The sequence below is a fragment of the Oncorhynchus mykiss genome, chromosome 8 (genome assembly GCF_057628025.1).
Source record: "Oncorhynchus mykiss isolate SJ-2025 chromosome 8, ASM5762802v1, whole genome shotgun sequence".
Taxonomy (NCBI): Eukaryota; Metazoa; Chordata; class Actinopteri; order Salmoniformes; family Salmonidae; genus Oncorhynchus; species Oncorhynchus mykiss.
This window is the reverse complement of record NC_143029.1, coordinates 19,108,045-19,120,251: the sequence shown is the minus strand read 5'-3', so window position 1 is coordinate 19,120,251 and position 12,207 is coordinate 19,108,045. Positions and strand designations below refer to the sequence as shown.

Sequence of the window (12,207 nt, the reverse complement as noted above, 5' to 3'; positions counted from 1 at the left end):
CGTCCTGTTTTTTAAAAATGTTTAAAGTTCGCCGGCTATACCCACTTGCAAATAAATAGCCTCCCTCTGGCAAGAAAAACAGATCTTCATCGTATGCCTCCTCGCTGTTAAAACCCAACCGCATGGTCAACCTTCACATAAGGTCTGTGGTATAAACACAGGTTTAGGAGATCTTATACATTTTGTTCCATGAGATAATCTTCATCAGCTAACGACACTTTTTGTCAATTTCAAAGCATTTTATATAAATCAGAACAAGCTGACTGATATCTCATAAAACAACATTTTTAAGAGCTACTAAGACTATGTTAACTTCGTAACTTATTTTCGCTGTTCATCCCAAAACCCAATTCATTAATTTCCCCCATAGGGATGGCCAACGAACCAACTCATTTCAGCTCTTTAGAACCAGAAGCTGGCGAGTGCTTTACTGTACCTTCTTATGACAGTGACAACTTCCTGGAACATCTGCTTCTCATTCACAGCGTAGGTGACCTTCAGTCCTGAGACACCTGATCTTACCAGCAGGGGTGCTGTTCCTCTGACACCTGGGAGGGCACACACACAGATAGAGGTACTGTTGAAGTCGGAAGTTTACATACACCTTAGCCAAATACATTTAAACTCAGTTTTTCACAATTCCTGACATTTAATCCTAGTAAAAATTCCCTGTCTTAGGTCAGTTAGGATCACCACTTTATTTTAAGAATGTGAAATGTCAGAAAATAATAGTAGAGAGAATTATATATTTCAGCTTTCATTTCTTTCATCACATTCGCACATTCGCAGATGTTTACATACACTCAATTAGTATTTGGTAGCATTGCCTTTAAATTGGGTCAAATGTTTCGGGTAGCCTTCCACAAGGTTCCCAAAATAAGTTGGGTCAATTTTGGCCCATTCCTCCTGACAGGTCTTGTGTAACTAAGATTGAGGTCAGGGCTTTGTGATGGCCACTCCAATACCTAAACTCTGTTGTCCTTAAGCCATTTTGCCACAACTTTGAAAGTATGCTTGGGGTCATTGTCCATTTGGAAGATCTTTTGCGACCAAACGTTAACTGATGTCTTGAGATGTTGTTTCAATATATCCATATAATTTCCCTACCTCATGATGCTATCTGCTTTGTGAAGTGCACCAGTTTCTCCTGCAGCAAAGCACCCCCACAACATGATGCTGCCACCCCCGTGCTTCACGTTGGGATGGCGTTCTTCGACTTGCAAGCCTCCCCCTATTCCCTCCAAATATAACAATGGTCATTATGGCCAAACAGTTCTATTTTTGTTTTAATCAGACCAGAGGTCATTTCTCCAAAAAGTATGATCTTTGTCCCCATGTGCAGTTACAAGCAGTGGCTTCTTCCTTGCTGAGCGGCCTTTCAGGTTATGTCGATATAAGACTTGTTTTACTGTCGATATAGATACTTTTGTACCGGTTTCCTCCAGCATCTTCACAAGGTCCTTTGTTCTGGGATTGAGTTGCACTTTTCACACCAAAGTACGTTCATCTCTAGGAGACAGAATGCGTCTCCTTCCTGAGCAGTATGATGCCTGCGTGGTCCCATGGTGTTTATACTTGCGTACTATTGTTTGTACAGATGAACGTGGTACCTTCAGGCGTTTGGAAATTGCTCCCAAGGATGAACCAGACTTGTGGAGGTCTACAATTTTTTTTCTGAGGTCTTGACTGATTTCTTTTGATTTCCCATGATGTCAAGCAAAGAGGCACGGAGTTTGAAGGTAAGCATTGTGAAATACATTCACAGGTACACCTCCAATTGACTCAAATGATGTCAATTAGCCTATCAGAAGCTTCTAAAGCCATGACACCATTTTCTGGAATTTTCTAAGCTGTTTAAACACAGTCAACTTAGTGTATGTAAACGTCTGACCAACTGGAATTGTAATACAGTGAATTATAAGTGAAATAATCGTTCTGTAAACAATTGTTGGAAAAATTACTTGTGTCATGCACAAAGTAGATGTCCTAACCGACTTGCCAAAACTATAGTTTGTTGACAAGAAATTTGGTTGAGAAACGAGTTTTAATGACTTCAACCTAAGTGTATGTAAACTTCTGACTTCAACTGTACATCACAAACATATAGGCTGCATTTACACAGGCAGTCCAATTCGGATCTTTTTTTGCCACTAATTGGTATTTTGACCAATCACATCAGATATGTTGCCCATAATTTGGCAAAAGATCAGATTTGGGCTGCCTGTGTAAACACAGCCATACACGGTCCTTTCAAATCTAAGCACAATGACCATGAACACAATACAACAATACTTGAAGGTCAGATAAGTGTGGTCCATCCAGAACTTGGCAGGAGGGACAGGGTGCGTGACCCATCACCTTGGCCACTCTCCTGGCAGTCCTTGTCTACCACGATGGCCCCAGTCAGCTGGGTCTTGTCTGAGTCAGGTAAAGGTGCGTCAGAGCTGAAGCAGTAGAATAAGGCACATATGGGGTCAAACTCGGGGTCGGGTTCCAGGTCCCGCCGGGTCCGCACGTGAAGCTCCATGCTCATCAACGTCAGGTGCTGCACCTACAGATGAAAGACAAGCAAGATGTCACATTCCTTCCTTACAACTACATTGTGTGTGTGTTTGTCAGTGAGAAAACAGCTGAGTCAGTGGGAAGTGTGTGTGTGTCTGTCAGTTAGTCAATCTGTGTGTGTGTGTGTGTGAGTGTCTCACCTCGTGCAGGGCTTTAGCGTCCTGGAGGTTCTGCAAGCTGACTTTGAATCCGTATGAATTGCTGATGCTGGGGCCCTCGATCTGAGAGTTGTCTTTCTTTGGAGCGTTCAAAGCAGCAAACTGGTTCTGGGGATGGGGAACAGGGGGAAAGCTTATTCACATCACATTAAAGACAAAACAGCGTATCAGGGCGGATCAAGTAAATGCTAAAAATATTTGTTTAATTACGTGAAATCTGACATTTGTTTTGGGCCATTTACTTGATTGATGCTGTTCATCAATATTCTAAAACTGTACATTCGGAGGGCAGAAATTCAGAGGGCAGAAATTATTAAATATTAAAGCATTAGACCTCTCACTAAAGGCATCAGTCATAGAAAAGTTATACTTAAATCCAAACTGGTACTCTAATAAATTGGTTTGAATGTCTCATCCTATGTTCAAGAAGGGCCTTTTCCCCTTTATTCAGATTACACCTGCTCCCTTTCGGTTGTTTGAAAAGGAAATCATCTCCAAAATATCTTGATTTTTTAAACAAGCCTTAGAAAGTTGGTTGCAATTTCAGTTTAATCTACCTGAAAAGACAGAACAAATAATACAACAAATATTGTGGTTAAACTCAAATATACTCATTGATTAAAAAAACATATTTTTCGAAGAATTTTAAAAAAAAAAGCTTTAATTTTAATCATAAATAGGACTGGTGGAGTTGTCACACATGCAGCTAACGCAGGCATATGGGAATGTCTGCTCCACCCAAAATTACAACCAATTAATAGTAGAAGGGGAAAAGGGGGAAAAAGTAGAAGGGGGAAAAAGTAAGGAACTTGTATGTCGGCCCTGTATTAAAAAACATAAATGGTTAAAGAAAAGTGTGATAAATAAAAACATATATCAATTGAATTTAATTAAGGACAAACAAACTGATAGCTATGCCATATAAATAGCTAAATAGTTGGGAAGAGATTTTGGATGTACCCATTCCACGACACATGGTTTATGAACTGATACGCAAAACAACGCCGGATTCAAAACTTCAAATTTTTCAATTTAAATTACTATACAAAATTCTGTCAACTAATAGAATGTTATATATATATGGGAGATACAATCTTCCCAGCTCTGCAGATTCTGCTGTGAGGAGGCAGAGTCATTAGATCATTTATTTTGGTATTGTCCATATGTAGCTCGTTTTCGGTCACAGGTCAAGGAATGGCTGAAGAATTGCAGCATTTGCCTAGAACTAATGCTGCAGATAGATTATGGCTTTTAAAATCACCCAGTAATGCTATCTATCAATCAATAATATAATAATTATTTTAGCAAAAAAACATATTTTTAATTTACAATCTGTAGAAGCTCTGTGAATAGAAAGGTTCACTAATTTTGTGAAGCATCACTGCACAGTTGAAAAATATATGGCAAATAGAAATCCGAAATGGATGATGTTGAGAGATAGATGGGAGAGGTTGAATGGAGCTGAAGGGTGGGACTAATAACAAGATAACCAATGTAAAACATACGGGGTCTGTAAAATGTATATAGGTTCAGAAATGTTGCGAAATAGCACAGTTACAAATAGAAATCAAACTGGATGGACATCAGAAATAGAGGAAGGACTAACAACAAACTAAATATAACTATTGTAAAATAGATTGTGTCTGTAAAATGTGTATAAGATATATCAACTGAAGGTAGAAGCCTAAGTGTTTATTGGTTTACTCCAATTGGGGGAAGGGTGGTAGGGTGGTAATAAAGGTATATTCTAAAAAAAAGTATGTATGTGTATGTATATGTGTATATGTATGTATGCATGTATATATATATACATATATATATATATATATATATATATATATATATATATATATATATTTACCCCAAAAATATATGGGGGATTGGAAATGATGCAGACAAGAACATTCTTTCCACAATATTAAGCCACCCCTTAAATAAAATAAATAAAAAGTATACAGTATAGCAGGATCTTCCACATAGATGTGGTTCGTGAACGTCCCATTATTCTTTTATTTGTATTTCTTTAACATTTATTTAACTAGGCAAGCCGGTTAAGAGCAAATTCTTATTTATAATGACGGGCTACCACGGCCAAACCTGGACGATGCTGGGCCAATTGTGTGCCGCCCTATCACGGCCGGATGTGACTCAGCCTGGATTGGAACCAGGGACTGTAGTGATGCCTCTTGCACTGAGATGCAGTGCCTTAGACCGCTGCGCCACTTGGGAGCCCCGATGCTTAGGGTCTTACATACAAATACTGGGCAGGCCATTATTTTGACTACCAAGGCTATGCCCCCATAGGATGACGATGCCCCGATACACAGGGCATGAGTGGTCACTGAATGGTTTGATGAGCATGAAAACGATGTAAACCATATGCCATGGCCGTCTTAGTCACCAGATCTCAACCCAATTGAACACTTATGAGAGATTCTGGAATGGCGCCTGAGACGGCTTTTTCACCACCATCAACAAAACACCAAATGATCATTGGAGGGAATGACCTAAATGAACAGGAGCTTAAATTCTGTGCGTTTGTCCTGACCTTCCTCTGTGTGGTCAGTAGCACTCTCCTCAGGGTGTCTGTGTGTTCCCCTCTCCTGTGCTGCAGTCTCTGAGACGTGGACTCTGCGTCTGGAAGAGAAACCATAACAGAAACCCCAAAATGAACTAAGGATCGGGGTGGGGTGGTGCGACGCATAATGACATTCCAGAGGACAAAACCACTGCATGCAGACGGCTTCCTCCTATTAAAACTAATTGCGACAGATTTACAATTCTGGTATGCTTGATTAGTCAATTATGTAGTTGTTTATGGCAGCCATAACAATTTCCCACTGAGGTAAGAAAGAAAGTTGGAGTAAAATAAAAGGTTATAGCGGATGCTATCGCTAATGTAATTTTCCATGGTCTGAGTTAACGTTGGCGGCTGAGGCAGGATGAAGAGTGACAGCTGCTAATAGCCTGCGGCCGGGGAATAAAGGGGCTTACCTTCAGCACCTTCTGTGCTGCACACAGTCTCCGACTCATCCCTGCCTTTGTGTCGCCTAAGGACTGGGGTGCTGTGGAGCTGGGGGCTGGTACACTCCCCGTCCCCCCTGGGCTTCATGGAAGGGAAGGGAGAGGGACTGAGGAAGTGCTTCTCCTCCCTCCTCTCTGGAGAGGTGCAGAGCCTGGGGGACAGGGGTAACCCTCGATCTGACCCTCTCCTCTCTCCCTCTACTGCGTCTGGTCCTGAGGGACTGTGCTGCGTGGGCTCCTGCCATGGCAGCAGGTGTGGAGAGATGGATTTACCAAAGTACTCCTCCTCAGAGTCTCTGATGTTAATGTCCAGTACAGGCTTCACTCCTCTGGGAATGTCCTGAGTTTCCACCCCTCCAACAGGTGATGTCTGTAGGGACAGATCATTCCTCCTCTCCCTCCGAGTCCTCATACCTGAGAGCTTCTCAAACTCCTCCTCGTCCTCCAATGCTGAACAATGGAACGGAGCGGGCTGTTCAGTCCTGTCTGTTTGCTGCTCTTCTCTTACCTGTTCCAACCTTCCCCTCTCCAGTTCTCCCATGTTTCTCCTGCCCCTCTGCAGATGCTCGTACTGTTTTCTGGCCTCCAGCCATAGCTGGACGCGTTCCCGCCTGGGGGCACTCATGCAAGGCACCAGGATGACCTTCTGGTCCCCGGCTGAAGAGGGGCTGAGCTGGCCCTGGTCTCTGGTGTCCTCTGCTCCCAGTGTGTGAGAGGAGCCGGCCCGGGTCATGGTAGAGAAGGCTGTCTTCCAGAACTGTAGCCCCTCCAGGCACAGGTCCCCGTTGAACTCAGCCAGCTCCTTGGCCAACTTGGTCTCCACCATCAGCTTACGCCCACCAACCTCCCTGGAGATTTGAAAATGGACATTAATGATGGAATGATTGATGAGGCTGTGATAAGGCATAATATTGCCAATCATAGATATCTATTGTGTCATTCCAACCCTTAAATCAAATCAATCACATGTATTTCTAAAGCCATTTTCACATCAGTACAGTGAGGGTAAAAAGTATTTGATCCCCTGCTGATTTTGTACATTTTCCCACTGACAAAGAAATGATCCATCTATAATTTTAATGGTAGGTTTATTTGAACAGTGCGAGACAGAATAACAACAAAAAAATCCAGAAAAACACGTCAAAAATGTTATAAATTAATTTTCATTTTAATGAGGGAAATAAGTATTTGACCCCTCTGCAAAACATGATTTAGTACTTGGTGGCAAAACCCTTGTTGGCAATCACAGAGGTCAGATGTTTCTTGTAGTTGGCCACCAGGTTTGCACACATCTCAGGAGGGATTTTGTCCCACTCCTCTTTGCAGATCTTCTCTAAATCATTAAGGTTTCGAGGCTGACGTTTGGCAACTCAAACTTTCAGCTCCCTCCACAGATTTGCTCTGGGATTAAGGTGTGGAGACTGGCTAGGCCACTCCAGGACCTTAATGTGCTTCTTCTTGAGCCACTCCTTTGTTAACTTGGCCATGTGTTTTGGGTCATTGTCATGCTGGAATACCCATCCACGACCAATTTTCAATGCCCTGGCTGAGGGAAGGAGGTTCTCACCCAAGATACTCACCCGGTACATGGTCCCGTCCATCATCCCTTTGATGTGGTGAAGTTGTCCTGTCCCCTTAGCAGAAAAACACCCCCAAAGCATAATGTTTCCACCTCCACGTTTGACGGTGGGGATGGTGTTCTTGGGGTCATAGGCAGCATTCCTCCTCCTCCAAACACGGCGAGTCCAGCTGATTCAAAAGAGCTCCATTTTGGTCTCATTTGACCACAACACTTTCACCCAGTTGTCCTCTGAATCATTCAGATGTTCATTAGCAAACTTCAGACAGGCATGCATATGTGCTTTCTTGAGCAAGGGGGACCTTGCGGGCGCTGCAGGATTTCAGTCCTTCACGGCGTAGTGTGTTACCGATTGTTTTCTTGGTGACTATGGTCCCAGCTGCCTTGAGATCATTGACAAGATCCTCCCGTGTAGGTCTGGGCTGATTCCTTACCGTTCTCATGATCATTGCAACTCCACGAGGTGAGATCTTGCATGGAGCCCCAGGCCGAGGGAGATTTACAGTTATTTTGTGTTTCTTCCATTTGGGAATAATCGCATCAACTGTTGTCACCTTTTCACCAAGCTGCTTGGCGATGGTCTTGTAGCCCATTCCAGCCTTGTGTAGGTCTACAATCTTGTCCCTGACATCCTTGGAGAGTTCTTTGGTCTTGGCCATGGTGGAGAGTTTGGAATCTGATTGATTGATTGCTTCTGTGGACAGGTGTCTTTTATACAGGTAACAAACTGAGATTAGGAGCACTCCCTTTAAGAGTGTGCTCCTAATCTCAGCTCGTTACCTGTATAAAAGACACCTGGGAGCCAGAAATCTTTCTGATTGAGGGGGTCAAATACTTATTTCCCCCATTAAATTGCAAATCAATTTATAACATTTTTGACATGCGTTTTTCTGGATTTTTTTGTTGTTATTCTGTCTCTCACTGTCCAAATAAACCTACCATTAAAATTATAGACTGATAATTTCTTTGTCAGTGGGCAAACGTACAAAATCAGCAGGGGATCAAATACTTTTCCCCCTCACTGTAGCTGTCATAAAGTGCTTTTAAAGTAATCCTGTGAGTTTAGTGATTTTACCTGGGTTTCCCTGGGGCGTCTGAGGGGTTGCTGTAGAAGGGCTCCTGGAAGGTGACCTCAGACATCTCCAGGTCCAGGAGGGTGGTGAGGATCTCTTCCCGACTGGGAGGGGACATGAGGGGCTTGAGGATGTGGGCTCCCCCCCCTGTCCCTCTGAGGAGCTGGCTGATGACCTTCACCTGGGATAGAGAGCTAAAGGAGCGTGGCGAACTACAGGGCGTGGTCGATGTAAAAGCATAATTCCCCTCCAGTAGGTCTCCAGTCTGCAACCCTTCGTTGTCTGCGAAAGACGCAGAGCTCAAAGGCAGTGGTAAGATGGGGTCAAAGGCAGAGAACAGCAGCTCTTTCCTCTCACAGTGAAAGCCCTGGAAGTGGCTGAGGCCGTGGAGTTTGCCCAGAGACGTTCCCCACTCTCTGCTCCTTGGTAACCTCTCAGAGTCCAGAGGTGATCGATGATTGGACACAAATTCGCCATTTTTTGGCTTGTCAAAGAGTTCAGGAGTCAGAGGTCCGGACAAGCTTTCTTGGAGCTCCTCCCCTGAGCCAAACAGCACCTCGGGCCTCGTCTCTAAGCTCAGCGCCAAGGCAGGTACCGCCTCCTGGGTGATGTCACTCAGGAACTTCTGAGGCAGGTTCTTGTCGGTCAGAACAAACTGGCTGCCCATGTACAGGCTGGAGAACTCTGCCTGGCTACCGATACCAATGGCGTTGATGTCAAAGTTGTAGTTGTGTGGGAGCTCTGGGGACAGGCTGTCCTCTATGGAGTAACAGCTGTCCAGGCCTGGGTCTGACAGGAACACTGGACCGCCATCTGACATGGGGGGCTTTTGCTTTACAGGTACCTCTGGCTGAGAGTTCGCCTTCTCCTCCCTGCTTCTGGGTTTCCCCTCCTTGGCATTTGTAGTTCTTGGGGCCCGGGGTTTCCGTGGGGTGGCTGAGGGAGCCCTCCTGGCTCTTGATGGCTTGGCTGCAGCAGGGTCTGGTGTGGAGCCAGGGGGCTGTGTTGTAGTGGAAAGGCACTGCCTGCCTCTCTGCTGGAGCTTCTTCAGAACAGCCAGGCCAGAGATGTCCTCAGGTAAGGTCTTCCCATTCCGAAGGCCTGAGTGGGGGGACTCTGCTTTGGGGGTGCCCTTTCTGTCCTCCACCTGGGTTGGGGATTTAACCTGTTGGGATGTCCATTCATCAGCAGTAGTGTCTGCCTTCACAGCACAACCCTGCGGTTGGTCGGGCTGCATTTGGACGAATTCAAGAGCAAAGCTTTGGTTCACCTCCATGATGGAGCTTTCACAGTCCTCAGACTTTGGTTCAATAGACTGCGAGAACTGGGTTAGGGATTTAGAGCCGTCAATGATTTGGCTGGTTTTGCTTGCTAGCTTCTGAAAGGGTGGTATGTCCCCTGAGGAGGATTCAGTAGAAGGCAGCTCACCCTCTGGGAAGAGGTGCTGGGAACTGTCACAGTCTCTGCTTCTTACAGGGGGCTGTTCAGGCCCTTCTGCCTGCTTCTTCCTCCGAGGCCTCCTCGTTCTTGTGGTGATGGTAGTAGTACAGACACCACCCACACTAGTTCCATCAACTGTTTCTAGAACTTTCTTTCTCCTCCTTGGAGTCCCAATAGTACTTTTCCTTCTCGCCGTGCTCTCCTTTTTGACTTCCTCTGAAAGCTTAATCCGTCTTCTTGGGCTGGTAGAGGTTACATTTCTAGGTTTAGCAGTCCGGCTGCGGTTCCGCACGCCTCGGCCTAACGACTCTGGGGGGGGTTCCTGACAAACAGAAGTGAGACAGGGATCATTTAATCGGTTCACCAACCGATCAGAACTTATGGCTTCCATAAGGGGGTCACTGGGGGACCAACACCGGGGTGGGGTTGAATCAACAGGGCTAAGGGATCTCTCAGATAGATAACCCAACTCCACCATCACATCAGTGTACTCAGTGATGTGGTCATCGGCCAGTTCACAGTAACATGGCCAGGGGCATGGCAGAGAGGGAGTCAAGGTTTTTCTAAGGCCTCTAGTCCTTCTAGGCCTCTCATCCCCTTGCCTAACTCGGACTCTGGGTGGGCTGTTGACCGTTTTCTTAGTGGTGGTGTTGACCTTGGCCTTTCGTTTGGGATGTTTCTTACTAGCCTTGGGCTCACTGAGAGGGAACTTGACCGCACAAGACTGTGGAACCTTAGGCCAGAAGGTCTTGATGGGGGACATTTTTGTGTACGTCTCCACTCTGTCAGGTGTCAGCACCACCCGCTGCTCCTTAGCGCTCACCTTGGCCATCTTCACCAACATGTTCTTTTGACCTTTGAACCGGTTGATGATTATATATTTGATGATGATGGGCGGCTCCCTTGGCTCCTTTCTGTACATCTTCCGTCGTTTCTGGTACTTTAGTTCCTGCGTGCTGAGGACGTAGTTTTCTTTGAAGCGGTCTCGGAGGGCCAGAGGGTGTTTCATGCGAGAGGATACCGACTGTTCCCCGTCCTCGCTGCTGTCGTAGCTCATCTTGCGTTTGGCCCTCAGGGTGTACTTGCTGCCAGGCAGACCTGAGGCTTTGGTGCAGGTTACTTTAGCAGGGAGCTCAAGCAGTGGGGCCAACCTGCCCTCCACAGACGCCTCATTCAGAATGGCAGGGACTGGGGCCGGTGCAGGGGAAGCGATAGGGGCTGGTAGAGGGGTAGGGGCCAGGGCAGGGGATTCTGGCAGTGGTTCTGTGGGTCCAGTCCCCACTACGACTGACTTTGCCACTGTAACTGGCTTCTCCTCGGCGTCCGTGCTCTTTGGACAAGTAGGCGTGATGGCCATAAAGGCTGTGCTGACTTGGGTGTCAGAGGCTGGGGTTTCCCCAGCGTACGCATTAGCCTTCTGGGTTGCAGCAGCCAAAGACCTCTTGCCAAGCTTTAGCCTTGACCTGCGTGTCTCTGACTGCTCTAGCTTAGCACAGCCATGGGTCAGCTTGTTGCCCACTACCTTCTTAGCTGGCCTGGTTAGGCAGTTGGAGAGAATAACACTGGGGAAAAACTTATAGTGCGCCTCCTGCTGGGCTACTATGGTCCTCTCAGTCTTGTTCTCCTGATAGTCCTCGTACCGGATCTTCAGCTCACCCATGTCGCCGTCTTCGCTGTCCTGGCCCATCTCGCCCTCCAACGGGGCCAGGAGCTTGTCCTCTTCTATGGGGCAGGGAGTTGGGTTTATACTGTTTCTCAGGATTGGTCTTTTACAGCCTTTCTGACCCAGCTCTAGATCTGTCGTGCTGGGGCAGTTCCTCAGCTCAGAGTAACACAGGGAGAAGCTCCTGTGGTTCTGCAGGATGGACAAACGATTCTTCTCGACGTTCTTCATACTGCTGTACTTCTTCCTGCTCTGGGTGATCTTCCTGTTGCTGAACGGAAAGACGCCCAGGTCTGACTCCTCCAGAGCCATCGTCTTCTTCTCATAGGTGTACAAAGGCCGAACAACGTCCATTTTGTCCACACAGATCTGAGAAACCTCAGCCTGGTTGGCGATATTACAGGGGATGGGGTGTTTGACCGGCTGGATATAAGGTCTCTCTTTATTCACCTTGAACACCGTGGAGCACTGGTGACTGTCCTGGACGACGAAGTGCTTATTGGCTGGTTCCTCTGCGTCCTGTGAGTGGGCCTGCCTATGCTCAGGGTGTTTGCACTCCAGGAGGACCTTGGTGGAGGACAGTGGCTCCAGGTGGACAGTCTCCCCAGGAAAGGGGTTTCTCTTCCCAAGGATCGTGTCTGTGACGGTGAGGGACGAGTGGGTCCTGGAGCCTTTGTCCGTTAACAATGAATCTATGGAGAGCAGATA

The 12,207-nt window shown here is 46.3% G+C and overlaps 1 protein-coding gene across 2 annotated transcripts in view; it reads right to left on the bottom strand.

The window, feature by feature from the left end:
• The window catches only part of LOC110529197 (DNA polymerase zeta catalytic subunit), a 115,557-nt gene that overhangs the window by 28,169 nt on the left and 75,181 nt on the right, over nt 1-12,207 (bottom strand). For both annotated transcript variants that reach the window (XR_016497633.1, XM_090242736.1), the window contains exons 13-18: nt 8,399-12,191; nt 5,715-6,592; nt 5,269-5,357; nt 2,703-2,828; nt 2,359-2,551; nt 437-548 (exon numbers count right to left, since the gene is read on the bottom strand). Coding sequence is in view for 1 of the 2 variants with exons in the window: in XM_090242736.1 (XP_090098862.1) it covers nt 437-548; nt 2,359-2,551; nt 2,703-2,828; nt 5,269-5,357; nt 5,715-6,592; nt 8,399-12,191 (5,191 nt within the window). In the remaining variant the exon portion in view is untranslated. The remainder of the gene's footprint in view (nt 1-436; nt 549-2,358; nt 2,552-2,702; nt 2,829-5,268; nt 5,358-5,714; nt 6,593-8,398; nt 12,192-12,207) is intronic.